This window comes from Eschrichtius robustus, chromosome 2, assembly GCF_028021215.1.
Source record: "Eschrichtius robustus isolate mEscRob2 chromosome 2, mEscRob2.pri, whole genome shotgun sequence".
Classification (NCBI taxonomy): domain Eukaryota; kingdom Metazoa; phylum Chordata; class Mammalia; order Artiodactyla; family Eschrichtiidae; genus Eschrichtius; species Eschrichtius robustus.
This window is the reverse complement of record NC_090825.1, coordinates 63,714,630-63,738,033: the sequence shown is the minus strand read 5'-3', so window position 1 is coordinate 63,738,033 and position 23,404 is coordinate 63,714,630. Positions and strand designations below refer to the sequence as shown.

General features: G+C 37.8%; 1 protein-coding gene across 5 annotated transcripts in view; it reads right to left on the bottom strand.

Moving 5' to 3' along the window:
- MSH3 (mutS homolog 3) overlaps positions 1–23,404 on the bottom strand; it is a 192,717-nt gene that overhangs the window by 107,228 nt on the left and 62,085 nt on the right. For all 5 annotated transcript variants that reach the window (XM_068535584.1, XM_068535586.1, XM_068535585.1 and 2 more), the window contains exons 11-12: positions 20,138–20,222; positions 17,598–17,707 (exon numbers count right to left, since the gene is read on the bottom strand). In XM_068535584.1, coding sequence (XP_068391685.1) covers positions 17,598–17,707; positions 20,138–20,222 — 195 coding nt within the window. The remainder of the gene's footprint in view (positions 1–17,597; positions 17,708–20,137; positions 20,223–23,404) is intronic.

The window sequence follows — 23,404 nt, the reverse complement described above, 5'->3', positions numbered from 1 at the left end:
TATTTTCTCTGGTCCTTTCTCTCTCTCTTCTCCTTCTGGGACCCCTATAATGCGAATGTTGTTGTGTTTAATGTTGTCCCAGAGGTCTCTTAGGCTGTCTTCATTTCTTTTCATTCTTTTTTCTTTAGTCTGTTCCGCAGCAGTGAATTCCACCATTCTGTCTTCCAGGTCACTTATCCGTTCTTCTGCCTCAGTTATTCTGCTATTGATTCCTTCTAGTGTAGTTTTCATTTCAGTTATTGTACTGGTCATCTCTGTTTGTTTGTTCTTTAATTCTTCTAGGTCTTTGTTAATCATTTCTTGCATCTTCTCAATCTTTGCCTCCATTCTTATTCCGAGGTCCTGGATCATCTTCACTATCATTATTCTGAATTCTTTTTCTGGAAGGTTGCCTATCTCCACTTCATTTAGTTGTTTTCCTGGGGTTTTTTCTTGTTCCTTCATCTGGTACATAGCCCTCTGCCTTTTCATCTTGTCTATCTTTCTGTAACTGTGATTTTTGGTCCACAGGCTGCAGGATTGTAGTTTTTCTTGCTTCTGTTGTCTGCCCTCTGGTGGTTGAGGCTATCTAAGAGGCTTGATGGGAGGCTCTGGTGGTGGGTAGCTGCCATTAATCTTAGATTCAAATCCAGAATCCTTAAGTGACCTATAAGACAACTGATCCCTGCTTACCTTGCAAGTCTCGTCTCAGATCACCTGTCACTCTCTTCTTTTCACTCTAAGTTCCAGCTGGACTGAATTTCTCCCAACATCTCGGTCACTCCAAGTTCTCTGACATCAGGGCTTTATCATCTGCTCTTCACTCTGCCTTGAAGACTCCTTTCCCCTTTCCTACTGCCTATCAGCTTCCACTTTGGCAAACTCCTTCTCACCCTCCCTCTGAAAGGGCTTTCTAGACTCACTAGACTAGATTTCATCCTTTGCCATCCTTTTCCATTCAACCCTCTGTTTTCTTTCCATAGTGGAACTTACAACTGTATTTACTTCTCTACTATCTTTACTGCTAGACAGTAAGCTTGGTGAGAATGGGGATCATTTCTTCAGTCCCATAGTTCTGAGATCACGATACGTGCTCAATAAGTAGCTGTTGAATTTGATTCAACTGAATTTCAAAGACTACATATAAAGTAAATCAAGATGAGGTGAAAAAATAAAAAATTAAATTTTCTTTGCATAAGATTGTTAGGGTAAAACATTGATTTATTTTATCACAACGTTTACCCCAAATGCTATACAAATATAAAGTTTTATTTTAATAACTCACTCCTGCACAAATGAAAGATGACACCAATTGAAATAGACTAAGTTGATGCTGCAGATGGTATGAGGACAGATAAAATAATGCCATCTGTGAATGTATAAAAGACAGCCAGATAGCTACTCCCTCAAAAATTATAAAGGTTGTCTGAAATATGGAAAGATAAAAGCAAAAGAGGCTAATAAAAACCTAAATCATGTTTATGAAGTCTTCCAAAAGACTTTTAAAAAAGTACTTTCTTGGAAAATAGAAAGGTAGTAGCTTTTTTTAGCCTTGTGACAGCCCAGAAAAAAGCCTGTTCACTATGAATCACTTTCACATTAACCCAGCCTTCACTTGTTAGGGAGGTAACAGCTCAGAGGTTAAGAATTTGGGCTGAAAACGTAAATGACCTCAGTTCAAATCCAGACTCTTCCATTTACCAGTAATTTAGACTTGCCCTATTTTCTCCATCTATAAAATGGAAATAATAATGGTCCCTAACTCATAGAGTTGTTACAAGAATTCAATGAAATAATACGTATTAAGCACTTAGCACAGTGCCTAGTACATAGTAACTACTCAATACATGTTAGCTGTTACCACCATTATTATTACAGAGATCTTTATTTGGTTATGAAATTTGTTTGGTAGGCATCACAGAGAACAGCTCAGGCAAGGGAGAAACAGCACCCAAAACATAAGCTTGGAAATAACTATGTGTAGACAAGCCTTTAGGCATAGATATGCAAAAAGGTGTTTTGTGCAAAGTGAACAGGAAAGGATTACACAAGGAAAGCTAGTTCTGGCATCTCAAGTGCTACATCTGACTGGTAGTAGTGACCTGAAATACTGTGCTAAGATTGGTTAGTAGGTACAATGAGAAAGAATGCCATAACCAACTACAGATGTCTAACACGGGCAGGGAGAGGGGGAGACAGGGAGAGGGTATGAGGCACTGTTTACCACCATGAATTTCTCATCACTGGGGCAGCTATACTTCCACTTTTATCTCCTATAAGCAGATCAGAATGCAAATCAATAAAAAATGACTTCTAATCAAATTTTTTAAATAAAATGGTGTATCTTAGAACTGTTCTTTAATTAGCAGGTATAAGACTTTCTAAATAACCATAATAAAATAATAGGTCAGACCACCAGAACAGAAAACAATTATTTTGGTGCAGGCAATGACAGAGATCAACAAAACAGGAAATAGCACTGTCAATTAAATGAGGATAAAGATATTATTCCAAGATACCCTATGGTATTCTACAATTGATCTTACCACATGATACATTCTAAGCAAATGAAAAGAGGACACCTGAGTCATTCATTTCATTCCATATGACAAAAAACAATGAATTTGAGGTCCTGGGGATGACAAATATTCTTCTTTACCACCAAAGATCCAACGAGTAAATGTGTCGCTGGAGTCCTTCACGTTTGAAAATGAACTGAGTGATGACGTTAATATCTGTTGTATGTGGCTGTCACTCAGAAACACAGTGTATCACCTATAGCTACTGCCATAGTAAGGACATGTGATCAGTCTGTATCTGCTGGTTGCTATTTGTGGAGATGCCTCTATAATTCTAACAACAGGTTATTTGGGGAGGAAAGAAATAAACTACTTGGAAGAGGTTTTTTGTTGTTGTTGTTTGTTCTGATTTTTTACTGAAAGGTTAGCTCTAAAGACAGATGATATAAACTGAGTAAATTAAATTCAGACATTAACACATTACTCATGCGATACGGCTAAACCAACTACCTAAACAACTTTCTGGTAGAAACATGAATCATAGGCCTTCTCCTAGGGCCTAACCATCATTATTTGAATCCACACCTAGCTTTGCCTTTCACATACACTATTCACTCATTCATTCAATGAACAATTACTGAGTGCTTATAAAGCACCAATTGCAAAAATAGAAGATGGAGAGTGAAAGTGTGATAGTAGGAGCTAGAAAGGTAAGCAGGGACCTGGTCATGTGAGTAATGCAAGCCACACAGGAGCTATGACTTTATCCTGAGAGCAAGGGGAGCCAATGGCTAATGTGGACAAGGACATAAGAACAGTGGCAGGAAGACTGGTTAGAAGGCCATTTCAGTAATCCAGCGGAGTGACATTGATGATGTGAACCCAAGTAGAGGATATAGCAATGGAAAGAGCACATAGTTTCAAGAGATATTAAAGAGGTAAAACAAACAGGAGTTGTGACTGATTAGATAAAGGAGGGAGGGAGAGAGGAGGAAGAAGGAGTAACTTGGGTAATGAGATGCAATGAGATGCCATCCGCAAATATCACGCTCAAACCCTTATAGATCATGAAAGAAAGAGTTTATTTTATTTATGAAATTACATTCTAAAGAGCTATTCTCAATATTTACTTTGTTGCAAATTGTAAATCACCCAAGTTTTTAAGGATTTTTATTACTCATGTTCAAATGAGGCATCATTTTACCAAGAGACAATTCACCCTTTTCAGAATATTAAATAGAACAATTTTCTGACAGCTACCTTCCATTTTTGGTTCAGGCCACAAATCTGAGTCTTTGAAAAGAGCATGACTATGATTTCTGTTTTTGATGATAGTGGGAATGGGTATTTTCAGACCATCCCTCCCACTGAGGACAATTCAAAAAGCCAAACAAAATATAAAACACGTTCATGAAAGCATCAAAGGACTAACAAAATGGTAAGGAAAAACTATACTAAAATCTAAAAGAAAGCAAGAACCCAAAGAAATAATCCAGCAGTCAAAACCACTTTTGCACTAAAAAGATATGCCAGAAGAATCTGCTGTAAAAATGAGCTGGCCTCATAGTAAGGGTAAACTTGTAGACTAGGTGAGCATCATTTGGATAAACTGAAACATGTCAAGCATTGAACTTGAATTAAGATGTCCCAGACTGGAAGTATCACTGAGAATCTGGCAGAAGCAAATGAAAATCTTCTTTGGGAAAAGACACCTTCATCTTAGCTCTCATGTTATTTATTTATTTATTTATTTTTATTGGAGTATAGTTGATTTACCATATTGTGTTAGTTTCAGATGTAGAGCAAAGTGATTCATTTTTTTCAGATTATATTCCATTATAAGTTATTATAAGATAGTGAATATAATTCCCTTAGCTATACAGTTTATCTATTTTTATGTATAGTAGTTTGTATCTGTTAATCTCATACTCCTAATTTGTCCCTCTCTCCCTCCCTCCCCTTCCCCTTTGGTAAACATAAGTTTGTTTTCTGTGTCTGTGAGTCTGTTTCTGTTTTATATATAGATTCATTTGTATTATCTTTAGATTCCACATATAAGTGATACCATATAGTATTTGTCTTTCTCTGACTTTCACTAAGTATAATATTCTCTAGGTCCAATCATATTGCCGCAAATGGCATTATCTCACTCTTTTTTATGGCTGAGTAATATTCCATTGCATATATATACACCACATCTTCTTAAGCCAATTGTCTGATGATGGGCACTTGGGTTGTTTCCATGTCTTGGCTATTGTAAATAGTGCTGCTCTCTCACTTTATTCTTAAAAATAAAATTTCTAAATAATATAACCAGCATTCAAGCATAAAAAGAAACGAGATGAGTAAGAATCAATAGAAACAACAGACAATAGGAAGAGACATACAAACTACCAAGCTTTGTGGGGTGTGGGGCTGAATGATAAAAAATACTCAATAAATTCAAAAGACATTGTCAAAAGAAAGCAGATGAAGAACAGAACAGGTAGAGAAATTAGAAATCAAATCAGTTATATAATTTCCATTACTTTACAGGTGATCTTTCTTTGCTCTCTTGCTCTCTATAGGATTTTTATCTCTGATTCAGTATCATGTGTAGTTTCATCATGATTTAGCAAAATGTGGATTTCTTGTTTGTTTTCAATTGCACTTTGATTCAATTGTGCTTTCTAAATCTAAGGAGTCACATCTTTCATGAAATATGAGAAACTCTCATCTTCTATCTCTTTGAATATTGTCTCTCTTTTCCTATTCTCTCTCATTTTCTTATACTGGAAATCTGATGAGGATTATGTTAGACTTGATTTGTCTTTCAATCTCTTCTATCTCTGATCACACTGTCTCTCTGTGCTACACTCTAGGTAATTTCTTCAGATATCATCTTGAATTTCAGATATTGCATCTATTCTGGTCTAACCCACCCACCGTTTCTAAAAGTTGTATGTAGCTCTTCTTAAAAAATCAACCTGATCTCTTTTGATGGTATTTTTGTTCTGTGCTCATGCTTTTATTCTCTTTTGTGTTTCTTTTAACTTGGTGGTTCAATATTTATCTTTATAATCCCTTTATCTGAAGGTCTTGGGATTCTAAGTCTACTGTTTATAATTTCTGCTGACTCAACTCATGATTACTTGTTTCTCCACGTCTTTTGTAATTATGGTTTATGAGCTTACAGCAGAACTTGCTCTTTGAGATTTCCAGGAGGCCTAGATGAGAGTGTATCCCTTCAGGGAGGACCTGTGTTTGCTTTCGCTAGGAACCATAACGCACAATGGGACAATTTTAAATAAATTTCACAACTTTGAAATTGCCAGACCACAGAGATAAAACAAATTAGAATAACAAACCTGAGTGAAGGTGGGCCTGTGGTTAAGAATTCTTGGAAACTTGGCAACTATAGAACAAAGCAGAGACCAGCTAAAGGTTCCTGAATAGACTGCATCCCAAAAGATGCTGGTTAATCCATATGCAATAACAGGGCAGACATTTGGGTAAGAGGCATTTAGGGTCACTTTTTTCTTGGTGGCAGCAGTCCCCTTCCCGTTCTCACTTGCATCCACACAGCAAAGGAAAAGAGGCATGGAGTCAACACCAATCAGTCACAGCTCCCAGTTATGCTTCACCCACCACTCTTCCTTCCCATTTATGAGAAGTAGTGTGTCTCACTGGGCTGAGTAAGAGCAGAGTCACCAGGTGAACATTTGTTGGCAGGCTCATAGAACATGGGAAACCACAAAGAATAAATAGGGCCTCCTCGTGTAGTTAATTTCAGGAAGTTCCAGAGAGTTAAAATGGCATTCAGTTTTGCTAACATAAACTAAATGTTAAGTGGAGCAAACATATTATATTCTATTACTTTGTCATTTAGGCCAGGGCTATAAATTAGACATACAAATACTAATACTCTAAACATATGGGTTTACCAAAATAAAAGTCATTTAATTATTCAAGAAAATTAACTATCACTAAAATGTACTTTAGAAAATTACACAAAAATCTAGTCAAGGACTTATTTCCTAAAACCAACAATTTTCAATTGTCTTAAATATTTGTGTAATTTAAATGCCAAGAATAAACTTAGCATGCTTAATTCTCTTAAGCAGTTTTATAAAAATCTAATTTGAATTATAAAAGTATTCTTCATTTGTTCTAATCATGTTATTGAGCTATACAGTGAGTAGCAAGCATTTTATTTTAGGTATAAAAGTTTCCATCACTTGCATCTCCTTCTCCTCACTAGATTACACCTTGACCAAATTAGATTAGAAACTCCTTGAGAGTAGGAACACTGTGTCATTGACAATAAATAATACAAAATTAATAATAACTATCTGGGACTTCCCTGGTGGCACCATGGCTAAGAATCTGCCTGCCAATGCAAGGGACATGGGTTCGATCCCTGGTCCGGGAAGATCCCACATGCCACGGAGCAACTAAGCCCATGCACCACAACTACTGAGCCTGCGCTCTAGAGCCTGTGAGCCACAACTACTGAGCCTGCGTGCCACAACTACTGAAGCCCGTGCGCCCAGAGTCCATGCTCCGCAGCAAAAGAAGCCAACGCAGTGAGAAGCTTATGCACCACAACAAAGAGTAGCCCCCGCTCACCACAACTAGAGAAAGCTCGCAAGCAGCAACGAAGACCCAACACAGCCAAAAATAAATAAATGTTTAAAATAACTATTTTATACTACTAAGTGTTAATGTGCACTTGGTCTGAGCTTCCTAAATTCCCAGGACTTAGTCAAGTTAAAGTATTAAATAAAAGAGAAAGGCTGTGATCCAAGCCCAACCACATACAATAACAGTGCTCAAATGCTAATGGTTGCGTCATTCTGAGAAGGGACTCACACAAAGGCTCTACCTCCTTACCAGTGGTTCTTGAAAATTCTCCTCACGATTCTGACTACAGCTAGGGGCAAAAGATAAAATACAGGCAAGTACCAGTTTCAGGAGAACTGGCCAGGACAGATACTGGACAACTGACATTGTGAGCACACAGCCTCCTTCCCGTCACCACTGGAAGCCCCCAGCCAGGTCATCTTATGACTGTCTTCCCATCTTTCTAAAACAAGATGTGGTGGAAAACAGATGCTCTCAAGTCTAACATGGGCTTTCCAGAGAGATGGGCTTGGGTTTGAATCTCCCTTTCACCTGATTAGGATGGTGGTGAAGGGGTGGTAGCAGTGCCATTTAAAAAATTCATATATATATGTGTGTGTGTGTGTGTGTGTGTGTGTGTATTATATTCTCTATATTATTTACTTTTTAAGAATAAAACATTGCAAACACGCATAAAACACTACCCCAGCTGTATTTCTTTCCCTTTCCTCCCTTCCTAGAAGTGACCATTTTCCTGATGTTAGTAAATATCCTTTCTACTTCTTTTTATATTTCTACCACTTATGTCTGAACCCCTAAACAACACAAATGTGTTACAAAATTCAGATAAATGGTTATTGTGCTCTATGTATTCTTTTATAACATTGTTTTTATGAGATTTATCCACATTGAAACATGTAGACTTGAGTCATTCATTTTAACCACCATATAATATTCTAATGTATGACCAGATAACTGTTTTTCCATTCCCCTACTAATAACTAGGTTGCTTCCAATTTTTTGGTATCACAAAGCCCACAGCTCTCTTCTTGACTGCACAACTGATGCCAGGAACCACAGTATTCCTTTATATGTACCATCTCATTTGGTCCTCACACCACCACTATGGGGTAGGTAATGCAATTCCCATTTTACAGGTAAAGAAACTGAGGTGTACAAAAGTTCATAACTTGACCCAAGTGACACAACTGAATGAGGGAATCAGAACTCAAGCTCAAGTGTCTCATTAACTCCAAAACTGTGCTTTCAGACATGCCCCTATGTGCTTTGCTGGATGATCTCGGTTAATGAACCTGAGTGTCAGTTTTTCTCATCTATAAAATAGAAGCAGTAACCATCTCTGAGGATAGTTGAAAGAACAGAGATAACACAGATGAAAAATGCAGCACAGTTAGACACTGGTTTCCCTTTCTGCCATTTTCTTTCCACTCATATGATCCTCTTGAGTTTTCATCTTCTGCTTCCCCCACATAGAGACTAGTTTACAGAGGAACAGACCTCACCGCTCAAGCCTCAGCACTTCCCTCTTCCCACCTTGGCTACTCTTCTTTCCTCAACTCTTAGATTTGGACGTCTGCTCCTTTCTACCAAAACATTTCCCTTTCTTTTAAAAAAAAAAAAGTTTCCTTTTCATCCCTAAAATCAATCTAACATTTTGCATAAGTACCTTCACCTGGACAGATACAATCCAGAATGTTTTTCAAAGGTAAGGGAGATGAAAGATTTTTCAGAATACTGTACTATAGGAGCAAAATTGCATAATGTTTGCAATTTACAAAATTCATTGTTTTTACAACCTCACTTCAGATACTGAATAAACGTGTGATACATTTAAATAATAATCAAAACACTTGTTTCCATTCCAGAGATGTGTACATTTGATCTGCCCATGCCGAGAGGAGGAAAGATATGAAATAATTGAGCCTATCTATTATGGATTGAACTGTGTCCCCCAAAAACTATATGTTGAAGACCTCAGTGCCTCAGAATGTGACCTTACTTAGAAATAGGGTTATTGTAGATGTAATTAGTTAAGATGAGGTCATACTAGAATAGGGTAGGCCCCTAATCCAATTTGACTATATTCTTATTAAAAGAATGCCACATGAAGAGAAATGTACACAGGGAGAATACTATGTAAACATAAAGGCAGAGATAAAAGACAACACATCTCCAAGCCAAGTAACACCAAAGATTGCCAACAAACCACCAGAAGCTAGGAGAGAGACACTGAACAGATTCTCCCTCACAGGCCCACTGACATTTTGATCTTGGACTTCTAGCCTCCAGAACTGTGAGACAAATTTATGCCATTTAAGCCACCCAGTTTGCGGTACTTTGTTTCGGCGGCCATAGTAAACTAATACACTGTCTAAATCACCAATTATGTAATTCAGATTCTACAGGTATGGTCTTTAAGAGCCATATGAAAATCACGTTGACCCCAAATATCTCTAAGCAAATAAATTCTGACTCAGATGTGTTTAGAGTTATGAGCTAGACCTTTTTACATGATACTTAAAACTAGCTATGCCTGAGGTGGATGATAGCCCCTTCCTGTCACCCAGCCTGGCTTCCTTACTAAGTCACATGACTTCCTCTGATCAACTTCTATCTATTCTAATTCCACTAGGGGTTTGACAAGAATGCAAGATGTCGCCACACCATTTCTTCCACTGTTAAGTACAATGTTTTCATACCTAAACAAGCAATTATTCCACTAAAAGAGAAGAAATGATTTCTCAGGACCAATTCTGTGGCACTAAAACAAGGAATCACATGAAAGAAAACTGCTTCTAAGGTTCTTTTAAAATCAAGAAGTTTTTCTTAGAAAAATAAACTTCCCTTATATAGGTTTGCCTTTATTTTCAAAGCCTACTGAGAACCCTAAGATTTTCAAATGGATTCATTTGTTCATAATTTCTTAATCATCTGTTATATTCGAAGTACCATGAGCCGCCAGTGTATTCTATGTGTGTGTTTGGGGTGGAGTAGTAAGAAACAGGACATAATTGAGAGGAGATAACTTTCTATAGCAGGAGGAAGGAGAAGAAGGAGGATTTCTCAAGGGAGGAGTCTGGGTTAGGACTTCTAATGAGTCATTCTTTTCATTATCCATTCAGTAAGTACTTACCAGACTAGACTACAAAGCCACAGTAATCAAAACAGTATGATATTGGCACAGAAAGCAGACACATAGATCCATGGAACAGAATAGAGAGCCCATGGTCAATTAATGCACGTATGGTCAATTAATCTATGACAAAGAAGGCAAGAAGGTACAGTGGATAAAAGACAGTTTCTTCAGTAAGTGGTGCTGGGAAAACTGAACAGTTATATGTAAATCAATGAAATTAGAACATTCCTCACACCATACGCAAAAATAAACTCAAAATGGATTAAAGACATAAATGAAAGGCCTGAAACCGTAAAACTCCTAAAAGAGGACATAGGCAGAACACTCTTCGACATAAATTGTAGCAATATTGTTTTGGCTCTGTCTCCTAAGGCAAAAGAAATAAAAGCAAAAATAAACAAATGGTGCCTAATTAAACCTAAAAGCTTTTGCACAGCAAAGGAAACCATCAACAAAATGAGAAGACAACCTACTGAATGGGAGAAAATATTTGCAAATGATATGACCAATAAGGAGCTAATATCCAAAATATAAAAACAGCTCAGGGTTTCCCTGGTGGCGTAGTGGTTGAGAGTCTGCCTGCCAATGCAGGGGACATGGATTCGGGCCCTGGTCTGGGAGGATCCCACATGCTGCAGAGCAACTGGGCCCGTGAGCCACAATTGCTGAGCCTGCGCGTCTGGAGCCTGTGCTCCGCAGCAAGAGAGGCCGCGATAATGAGAGGCCCACGCACCGCGATGAAGAGTGGCCCCCACTTGCTGCAACTAGAGAAAGCCCTCGCACAGTAACGAAGACCCAACACAGCCATAAATAAATAAATAAATTAATTAAAAACAGCTCATACAGCTCAATATCAAAAAAAAAAAAAAAAACAACCGGATTCCAAAATGGGCAGAGAAGACCTTAACAGACATTTTTCCAAAGAAGATATACAGATGGCCAACAGGCACATAAAAAGATGCACAACATCGCTCATCACCAGAGAAACGCAAATCATTGCATTTGATAGAAGGGGATATTGATATTGCGGTGACACGAGGGGATATCACCTCACACCTGTCAAAATCGCTATCATCAAAAGGTCTACAAAGAACAAATGTTGCAGAGGATATGGAAAAAGGGAACCCTAACACACTGTTGGCGAGACCGTAAATTGGTAAAGAGCATGGAGGTTTCTCAAAAAACTAAAAATAGAACTACCATATGATCCAGCGACTCTCCTGCTGGGTATATATCTGAAGAAAACAAAAACACTAATTCAAAAAGATACATACACCCCAATGTTCATTGCAGCATTATTTACAATAGCCAAGATATGGAAGCAACCTAAATGTCCACCAATAGATGAATTGATAAAGAAGATGTGGTATATTTAAACAATGGAATATTATCCAGCCATAAAAAAGAATGAAATTCTGCCATTTGCAAGAATGTGGATGGACCTAGAGAGTATTATGCTTGTGAAATAAGTCAGAAAGAGAAAGACAAATATTCTACTCTATCACTTACATGTGAAATTTAAAAAATAAAACAAGCAAATTTATATAACAAAACAGAAATAGACTCCATAGACATTGAGAACAAACTAGTGGTTACCAAGGGGGAGAGGGAAAGGTGGAGGGGCAAGATAGGGGTATGAGATTAAGAGATACAAACTATTATGTATAGAATAAATAAACAAGGATATATTGTATAAACAGGGAATTATAGCCATTATTTTGTAATAACTTTAAATTGAATATAATCTACAAAAATATTCAATCACTATGTTTTACAATATTATATAAGTTTCAGGTATACAACACAGTGATAATGTTGTGAATCAACTATACAACTATACCTCAATTTAAAAAAAGGAATACTGATATATGCTACAACATGAATGAACCTTGAAGATATTATGCTAAGTGGTAAGATAGTCACAAAAATACAAACCTTGTATTATTCCACTTATATGAGGTACCTAGAATAGTCAACTTCATAGAGACAGAAAGTAATATGGTGTTTGCCAGAGTTTAGGAAAAAGGAGTAATGAGAAGTTATTCATGAATATGTACTGAGTTTCAGTTTTGCAAGATGAAAAGAGCTCTGAAGATGGACTGTGGTGATGGTTGCAAAATACTAATGTATTTAATACACTTAAAATGTACTTAATGAATGTACTGTACTTAATGACATGTACACATAAAAATGATTAAGATAAATTTTACATTACATGTATTTGACACTAATAATACATATTTTGTTTAAAAAGTGCAAATGTAGAAAAATGAGCACGGGGAAAAATACTTATCAAATGCTTGTTATAAATGAAACACACAGTTGAGTGAGACAGGCAGATATTAAACAAACACTGATAAACAAATATCAATCATAATAAGTCCTATACACTATCCAAGAATAATACGAAGAACATAATTTAGATTAGGAGGTCAGAGAAAACCTCTCTGAAGAACTAACACTTTAAGGTAAAACCTAAAGAATAAAGCAGTTAGCTGTGTAAAAACTGACGAGCAAGAAAAGAATATTCTAGGTAGAGAGACGAGTAAATGCAGAGACCATGAGAAGAGAAAAAGCTCTGGGATGCTCAGGAACTAAAGGAAGGCCAGAGTGAACAGACGACAATGAATGCATGAATGCACAGGAGAGTCAGACAGAACAGCCATGTTTAAGAACTTTAATTTTATTTGAAGCACAATGGAAAGCCAATGAAGAGTTTAAGGCAGGGGAGTAACATGATTCAGCTTTTATTTTCAAAAAAGAGAGCAGTTAGGAAGATACTGCAGCAGTCCAAGTGGGACTGACTGCAGTCAAGATGGCAAGACATGCACAGTCTCTGGATATATTTTAGAGGTAAAAGCAATAGGACTTCGTATTAGATTGGATGTGGTTGTCAAAAGGAAATGGCCAGAGTAACTCCCAGGTTTCTGGCCCAAGCAACGCATTAGGTGGAGGGGACAGGGAACCAGGAGGAGGAATAGGGTTGAATACATTAAGTTTGAGATGCCTGTGATACACATATGTGTTTAGGAGCCTGAGTTGAATATATAAGCCTGGAGAATAGAGGAGAGTAAGGACCAAAGATACAAATTTGAGAATCACTGACATTTTGATATTTATGGTCATGGGCATAGGTAAGTTCACTGGAGAGAAGAGAAGGGGAGGAAAGGATAAGGGAAGGAAGAAAGCTGAGCTCCTAAGGTTCAGGCCTCAGGAACTCCAACATTTAAAAGATACAGAGAAGATGAACAGTGAGCAAAGGAAACTTTGAAGAAGCAGCCAGCAAGTTAGGAGGGAGACAAAAATGAGCAGTTTCCACTTTAGAAAAAGGGAACAGACTGTACAAAGGTCCAGAAATAAATCACACCTTAGTGTGCTGTGAGAACTGTAAATAGTAGGGAGCAAAACATAATCAGATATACATTTTTTTAAAAAAATCATCTTTGGGTAATGCAGATAGAAACAGAGAAAAGGCAATACCGGAGGCATGGAGATGCTTAGTTTCCTTAATAAAAAGTCTTTCATGAAAGGGCTTTCATCTGAGTGCCTTTCATAAAAAGTGATTTTACAAAAAGGCAAGATGATATAATACTACTTCTTGCAGAGAGACGTTTTCATCATTGATCAAAATAGTTCATCCACTAGAAGGGGAGGAACTGATTTCTCAGGTTCCCTTTGTGGTTAATAATCTGCTGTTCTATAAGTGTGTGTGCACACCTGCACACGCATGTACACACACACACACACACACACAGAGCTGCATTTCCAAGAAATCACTATCTCACTGAAGGAAATGTCTTATTTCCAATTTGTTCTGCATACTCATGTCAAACATTTCCTGAGGCAGAGACATGCTAGTGGATGTGTGGGTCTGGAGCTGCGGGAGATAATGGAGACAAAGTCATCAGCACATGAGTTACAGGAGAAGCCATGGCCACAGATAAGATCCTAAGTAGTGTTGAAAGTAAGAAGATGCCCCAGGAAAGAACCATGGGTAACATCAACACTTAAGGTGCAGGTAGAAGAAGAGGTACTCATGGAGAAAACTCAGAACTTACTTCTGCTTAATATTTCAAAATATAGGGTAAGTTACTGAATCTTGAATACTCTTCTAAGATGACCAAATCTGCCTTGGAAATTAATATTTTGCCTAAAATACCATTTTAGATACTCATCCCACACTTTTCAAAGTTTTCTGCCCCTCCCTCCTCCCAACCAGTCACTATTTACAAGCAGAAGTTGCATTTTGGGGCTTGTGGACAAAACCAATAAAGTACCTATGGTATATGTATAAAAGATTGACAAGACCATATCAACTAAAAGAAGCAGAAGAAATTCAAAGATGGAATCTCGAAAAAAATGAATTCAATATAATTTAATTTTAAAAGGTCTTAGGACTAATGGCTTGCCAACACGGCATTCAGTTATAAGAAGCCAGAGACCTACACTGAAGAATCTTCTTGCCTAAAATTACAGAACTGATAAAACGTATGGGGCACAACACATAAGAAAGCATAACCTATTTATAAAAGCCAATGTGGTTTCAGTAGAGTAACATCTGACCTCAATAACCCAAGTGAATTCTTTGAATCAGTAAGTATAGGGTAAAAGCCATTTATACTTTCTAGAAAGTCACTAGAAAAATTTGCACCAAAGAGGCCATTTTATAGAATAAAAAGTAGTGGGAGTGGAAAATCCTCTGAAACTTGAAACACTTGTTCCTGAATTTATGAACTGTGTGATTGCCCTGGAAGCTAAAATAGGCTAAAAATATAAAAAAGATCCTAAAGGATTTAAGAGAATTCATGGATGACTGACAAATAATGGGCTCTTGAAGAACTTTGGGAGATCTACCTTATATCTTGCTGAGTTCCCTTGTCACCAATTATTTGTTGTATGATCTCACTATAGACGAAAACTAGGCCCTAAACTAACCTTTGGCTGCCTATGTCAGAGACAGAATATTAGCCTGGATGCATGGCACCTAATGTTAGTACTAAAACAACAACAACAATAAATATACAGCTGAACTACTGACTAATCAGCTGAAGATTTTCTCTAGGTATTTGTTTGGAAGACACGGCAAGTGCAATTAAGATATAACTGGAATTCTTTTGAAGTCAATTTTTTTTTATAAACACATTTTTATTTATTAATATTTACTTATTTATTTTTGGCTGTGTCGGGTCTTAGTTGCGGTGCACGGGCTTCTCTCCAGTTGTGGCGCATGGGCTCTGTAGTTGTGGCGTGCAGGCTCTCTAATTGTGGCACACGAGTTCAGCCCCACGGCATGTGGGATCTCAGTTCCCTGACCAGGGATCGAACCCTCATCCCCTGCACTGGAAGGCAGATTCTTAACCACTGGACCACCAGGGAAGTCCCTGAATTCAATTTTAATGGATTAGGAAGCTTAAAGTTTTAAAACTATGACTTAAAATAAAAATGGCAAAGGAAGAAGTTTCTGTGTGCCTGTTTTCAGCTATATATGTTTTAGGCTGGTCTAAAGTTCATACTTGAAAGCACTGGAGTTCAACGCATGGAGTACCTTCTCTCAGCCTTTCTGGGAAAGGAGGGTCCCAAAGAGTACATGATCAACCCCTAAAGAGCATACAACATGGTCTACTGAATTTATCTCAAATTAATCCTGTTTATACAAAACAAATTTAACAACAGAAATAAAAAATTTAATTTGCATGAAAAAGTCTGCTAGCAAGTCTGTTTCTGTTGAACATCTCAACCAACCAAATAAAATAATAAGAATAATGTGGATGCTTTAGATGCCTTTCTATCAGCCAGAAGGCAACACCCCTGATATTGCCGTCCACAGACTATCTACAGAAAGCCATCTTGTCTGCTTTTGCTCCATGAGGTATCTTTATCTCGTTTGAATACTGAACCAAAGTAGATACTTCCATTTTCAGAATTCCTTCTTTACCTAGTCAGTTTCCCCTGTCCGAAGGTCTTTATGGTCAAGAAAAGAAATCGTAATGACCCACTAAAAGCTGAAGTGATTTAGTAACCAATCATCATCGGAACAGTATCTTAAAGCTTAGGACTAACAGTAACAGCATCTGCTATCCTTTGCCAAAGATGGCTGTTTACTAAGCACAGCATAAGAGGCAGCCATGAGTGAGGCTGCTGTGCAGTTTAAGAGACGATGCACGTAAAGCCCCTAGCACAGTGCTTGCTACATGATAAAGAGCTCAGAACTGGCAGTGAAGATTACTGCCTCATTCTATTCCTTACAGCAGCCCTGTGAGGAGGTACTGTACCACTGCAAAGGTGAGAACACGGTGGGCTAGGGGGTGGTGAGCTGCAGCCTCAGTGGGACTGACTCAGTTGACAGAGCCCACTAACAGCACCAGCACTACACTCTCCCTGGTCTGTCCATATGGGAAGCTGTTCAAGATGGATTCAATGCTGATTTTAAATCTAGGCTCTACCAGCTGTGAAACATTAAGCAAGTTATTGAAGCTCTCTGAATCTGTTTACTCATCTCAAGGACCCACCCTCACAGGATGATCCTGAATATTAAATACTGGTACATAGTAAAAGCACAATAAATAATAGCATTCATTCATTCAGTCCGTCAGTCAACATTATTTGGACTCCTACTACGTGACAGGCATAGGTCACAGCTCCCAAATCTATCTGCATGTCAGAATCATCTGGGAGCTTTTAAAAACTCCAACTCCCAGGCCACACTGGAGGCCACTGAAATCACAATATCTGGGGGTTGGATACAGGCGTTAAGTATTTCGAAGCTTCCCAGGTGATTCCAACGTGCAGACAAGCTTGGAAACCACTGTGTTTTAGGCACCAGACTCACCTACCTTCCCTGAAAGCACACCTAGTTTACTCATCCCACCTTCTTAAACATCTCACATCTAAGCCCTCTTTCAGATTCCTACTGTTACTTCTTTAGCTCAGGTCCTCAGAACCTCTCCGTGAACTTGCTAACTTGTTCCCCACCCATGGCCACTTTGTCTGCTCCCACGCACAAGCCAGCTCTGATCCGATCACTCCCATGTACAGAATCACTGGATTAACCTCCTCTGGCTACCAGCTCCTCAGCCCAGCCTTCAAAGCCCTCAACAAAAGGCAGTGCCCCATCTCCCCAGCCTCTCTCTCCCTACACCCTTATGCTACTGATGACCCAAACTTACTGGTTAACTCACTTTCTCCAGGCAGACCCCATGTCTTCCAACTGAAAGCAGACTCGTTCTTAGGGATAAGGAAAAAAATCTTCCCGATAATAGTCTATTGCCAGATACAAAATAAAATCTTCCCTGATTGAAAACAGTGTTCAGATTAAACACACAAAAGACAATTCCTTTTACCTTAGTTTAAGGAGTGGCTGGGTCACCCACTTCTTTAACTTCCGTCTCCCAAATGAAGTTTTAGTATGGTCTAAAACCCAAAATAAACTTCCTTTGGTTTTCATATCAGTCTAAAAAAGACCAGAAAACAAGGTTTATTAACTAGATGATTGTATTTGTACCAAAACTGCTAGCTGTTCATGTGTCCTCATTATTCCATAGATCTCAATTTTAAATGTTACACCCTAGCATAAAACAGAGCTCAAAACAGGTGTTCATTTAACGCCAGATGAATGAATGTATACATACACACATCCTTATATACACAAAGTACTGATATTTTACACAAGAAAGATATAGTCTATGTATAGTTTTTAGTTAACTAACAATAAATTATTGAGAAGTCTCTTTTGAAATGTTTGTCCTAAACATCTCAAAAATATAACTGCATCCTTTCCTGTCTTGGAAAGCACAGTGAAGATAATTTCATTTTCCTTTGGCAGTTCAGTACCTCCCACTACCTAAGAGTTGCCATTCTAAAGACAGATACTCTCATGACAACACTGAACAAGTTTAAGGAGAGAAGTGAACCTGTACTGCACTCTAGGACTGTACCCCTGAAGGGTTTGATTTTAGTCTGTTTTATTAAATCCTTAGCAAATATTTATCTATGCTTTGCCACTTTAAAGTTAAGCCATTAAAAAAATTTTACAATTAACTGGAGATGGTATTAAATTTTACCAAGGTTTCATTGTAGTACAAAATGTCTAATAATAGGTTTAGTTCTATTTGGAACATAAAGTTGTTTTCATCTGATTTTTTTCTTTTTTTTTTTACTCTTTCCTTTTCCTTCAAATCAACGAGCAGGTACTTACAGAATACCTCCTGTGTGCTCAGTAGAATAACTGGCAAAGGTATATTAAGACATGGTCCCTCCCTCAGGGCACTTACATCCAAGTGTGGGAGAAAAGACTCCTAATGAGGACACAATGCCACCTGGCAGAAATCAACTATAAAAAGTGTGCTATAACCTCTCCAGGCCTTAGGAGTTTAAAGCAGAGCACACACGGAAACTACAGTGGTCATGGAAGGCTCCCTGAGGACGAGCTGGGCAGGCAGAGCAGACCTGAGGAGAATCCACATCAGTGACTGCACCATCCCTTCCTGAGACGAGAGCCTGACTGCCTGGACCACAGTAAAGGGTCCCAGGAAGAGTACAGTGGAGGGGAATCATTCTCTAATTACCTGGCATCATTGGAGAAGCAGGCTCAGACAAGAGAGGGAGAGGTGGGGGAGACCTGAGTCCTGTTATACCTTTGCTCTCCCTGACAGCCAGCTCCCTCCTCATGACCCCTTTCCATTGCTCTATGGTAAAGGAGGCCAAAGCCGAAGCACAAAGACAAGCAGAAGATGCTAATTCTCAGCTTCTATTTCTACAAGGGCCCAAGTCCTGATAAAGAAAGGGATTTTAGAGGGTATTCTGATGACGGATGATTTCTGCCTTAGGAATCTGATTTCAGAACTGACTCCACTGTAATAGGATGTGAACAGGGAGGATGTGGCAGAAATAAAGAAATCTTGGAATACTGGGGCTGTGTCTGCAGGCTTTGACTGTGGGCTCTTCTTCACCCCAGAAATGCCCTTTTGTTTGCTACCTCGGGGATGTAGACAGAGTTGATGAGAAAGACTTGCGGGAAATATGCTCAACTTCGGGATGACAGAGTGACATGATAAAAATGTTATTGCATAAAAGGAAGGCTGACCCCAGTATACAAGGACAACCTGGCAGAGGGAGAAACCAAGTGAGAGAAACTAGACAGCAATATACAAATCCAGGAGTCAGGAGAATAAATTCAGCATTTACTTTAATTCACAGCAGTTCTAGTGATTCACAGCAGATGGTTCAGCTTTTCCACTACTTACTCAAATGACTTGGAACTGCTTTTTCTTTCTGTGACTTTATGGTATAATAACATTAGTTTTACAATATAATATCTTACATTTCCAAGTGATAGTTTAATACATGAAAGCAATAATTTTAATGTCTTCATTATCCTTCTCATTCATCAATAAAGGGCAAGTAAACAATGATGGAAGTTTGTAAAGTGGAATATTATGCATCTTACAGTCAAACAAACTGAGTATCAGAGAAACTTGTTTTATATGCTGGATAATGAAGTAAGACTGCAGACATTTCAACAATCAGTTAAAAGTATGTAGAAAAAACATAACCAAGCAGACCAAAAAAATCCACTTTACATTAATTTCCAAAGATGATGCCTTTCCAAAGAAATATTTGATAAAGAAATTATCAGGATGGACATGTTGCTTCAATCATTAAAAAGCACAGCTCTATAGCTCCCAACGTAACCCCCAAGTAAGTATTTCATGTATTTGGTTCTCAAAAAAAGTGAGCACTGCAGTTACCAGCAGATGTCAGGCAGAGCTGTCAGCTGAAGACAACACTGTTTTCACCTGCATACCTAAGAACAGACTGCTACCTTATCCCAAAATTTTTTTCAAAACTATTTTGAATCTAATAGGCCTTATGTTTACCTGACCTGATTCTGAAGGATTTCCAGGTTCCTTAATGTTGTTCCATTAATTGTCATAAATTCCATTTCACCTGACAACTGTTTAAAATTCCTGTAAAAGAATGAAATATGAGCCATGATGTAAGTGCATAAAGAAATAGAAAAACTAATTTAGGCATTAGAAATACTCCAGTAACATGATTTCCTGCGATAGGAAATCGAACCAAAAAAAGCCAAAAAGAATATTCATTATGAGAGTATCTTCTATCGACGCTGGGTGCTGTTAGGTAAACTGCTGTGAAAGGACAGCTGTTGTCACACCAAAACCAAGAACTAGGAAGGGAAGTAATGGTACCAACAATTTTAAATTTTTTTAATATTTCCAGTAATAGAACCAAACACAGTCTTTTATCACTGGCAGAGCAAGTGGTGGTCTCTTCAGGAAAAGCTATGCGATTTGCTAGAAAAATATGTCAGTATACTTAAAAACGTCCTCCTTATTCTTTAGCATGAGATCATCCTGACAAACACTTTAAAAGCTTTTAATCAACATTCCGGTATGTGCAAATGTTATTTACTCTATAATTAAGACCACAAATTAATGTGGCTCTGTTTTAGTAGAGTATAAAACTGAAAAAGTAGAAATTACTTCCTTAAGTTCAAAGAATTCACATTCTCCATATGTCCCTGTAACTATCCCAAACTAGATTAAAAATTCAATAAATTTCAAATAAACTTGACTATTGAGTTCAATGTGATTAATAAATGTATGTACAATTCAAATTTTGTCCTTATTAGTCTGTCATGTTAAAAAGTATATTAATCAATGCATTACTAATCCAGTAATTAATTTCCTTTATAAGCCAGTCCTTTGACATTTCTGTCCACAGCACTTACAGATTTGATGGCTCATTTTTCAAAGCAAGAAAAATAACAGCAAGTCACTAAACTATTTGGAGGGAAAGCATGAGTGTTTGCATCATAAAACTAACCCCCCTCATCATGGCCGAAATAAGATGTAAATAAAATCCAGCTTCCTAAGCCAGTTATGGAAGCAAGCTTTCATCCAGGAATCTAGAGCCTAAAATCAGAGCCCAAGGAGCCAGTGCTCATTGAGAGATGCCTCCACTTCTAGATGACTCCCACAACTAAGGTTCCAGAGCCCTGAAAAAGAAATAACTTACTGCATATTAGGAATGTTGCCTAGTAACTGAACACTGTCCCCTGGCAGTGTAATTTACCTGCGACAGGTTTGACCTAGCTTCCAAAGGATGACTTGTTAATGATCTTTAGAGGGAAGCAACTCCAACACTGATAGTAGGTGTGTGTAGACCATTCTCTCCTTCTTATAACCGTGAACTTAATTTGCCTCGCATTACAGTAATTTAACTTCTTCTGCTATCCTCACTAATAGAGCTAAGCTCCTTGGAGGCATGGGTTCTTTGTGTCTTATACATTTTGCAGCACCTGCAGAGCCTAGCAGAAAGTATATGCTCAGCAAAGGTCTGCCATCTTTCTATGGGGAGGCCAGTTTGGGTTTGTTTGGTTTCCTTTGAGTCATAAAGCCTAGAAATGTATGTGAAACACCCAGAGACAGTAATAAAATGTAAAGCATTATTTTCAGGAAGAAACAATTAGGCAGTGATTTGCTGTATAGCTGACAGATGTTCACACACCTTCATGGTCAAAGATACAAGTTGGAAGTATTGCTAGCCTGGACTCTGAGTTGCTATCTAACCAGTTCCCATGTGTTTAAAGAAAAGTCATTTACTTCCCCTGTTCTTGACAGGTTTAACCTACACCTAGGGGTGATTAATGAACACTTGAATACCTTAATCAGACACGGACTCTTGAAGGATGCTTAGTTGGCATCAAGAACCCACAATTCGGCAGCATGGACATCTGCACTGATCTTATTAATAAAAGAGATCAACCACTGGGCAATATTAAGTTAGACTGATTCCTGTGGAATGATAATTACCAAGCAACTATTAAGAACTAACTATGTTTTCAGGTTTCCTGTATGTTTGGATGATAATGTACTCTGGAGTTCTGACTCTTCCTTACAAATACAAAAGAAATTTCCTTCTGTCAGTGTCTATTTCCATTAGGAATTATATATATACTTTTGAAGTCAGGGTTATATCTGCCAGCATCCTTAGGAATTCGATAGTATATGATCACTGATCAAGCAATTCTAAATTATTTATCCTTTTGGAAAAAACCAAATTTTATGTGCTTTGAAATAAACCTTATAAACAATGCCTGGCTAGCATTCATCCTGTGTGAACTTCCATAGAAATCTTCCAAGTAACATGGGAAAATACTTCATTAATATTTCAGACAACAAAAATACAAAGGATTTTTTTTTCCCCTCAAGTTTTATAATGGGAGAAAAATGTTCTTGCTGAAAATTGCCAAAGAAATTTAAGATTCTACATCATTTCTATACTACTTAAAGAAAAACAAAACAAAAACAAAAACCAATCTTTCTGATTTAGACAAAGGCAGCAACGGTGTAGACCTTATGGGAAAGATCAACCCCTTACAAAGATTCTATTTAAATACTATTATTTGAAAATGAAAACAGACAAAAAAAAAAAAAGACACCCTACCACATTACATATGAAATCTATAGTGGAGAATAGTTCTCTATGTAGTTTTCAGAGTTCATACATTCATCACTTTTCTAACCTTTTGATGGTTAATTTATGAATTATAAATTGTATCATGACAAAAATTCAGTTTTATTGTAGATTCACTTCTAATTTATTTACAATTAAAACAAATATCTTTGCATTCCTAAATGCTGCCAGTATGCATATTAAAGAAGAAAATAAGAAGAAGGGTGTATAACAGATCCCCAACGATTCACTAGGAGAATACACAGGACTCAGCATATAGTCATACTCACAGCTATGATTTATTACCGTGAAAGGATACAAAGCAAAATCAGAAAAGGGAAAAGGTACATAAGGCAAAGTCCAGAGGAAACCAAGGGCAAGCTTCCAAGAGTCCTCTCCTGGTAAAGTCACACAGGATGTACTTAATTTCCCCAGCAGTGAGTTGTGGCAACATGTGTGAAATATCCACCAGAGAAGCTCATTAGAGACTCAGCACCCAGGGTTTTCACTGGGGGCTGTATTCACATAGGCACCTCTTCCCTACCGTGTACCAAAATTCCAGCTCCCAGAAAACAAGTAGGTGTTCAGCATAAACCATACTGTTTGCAGAAACCGTTTAGGCACAGTGAGCCATTCTTACCAGAGAATGCTGGAAACCCTCCCCAAAGGC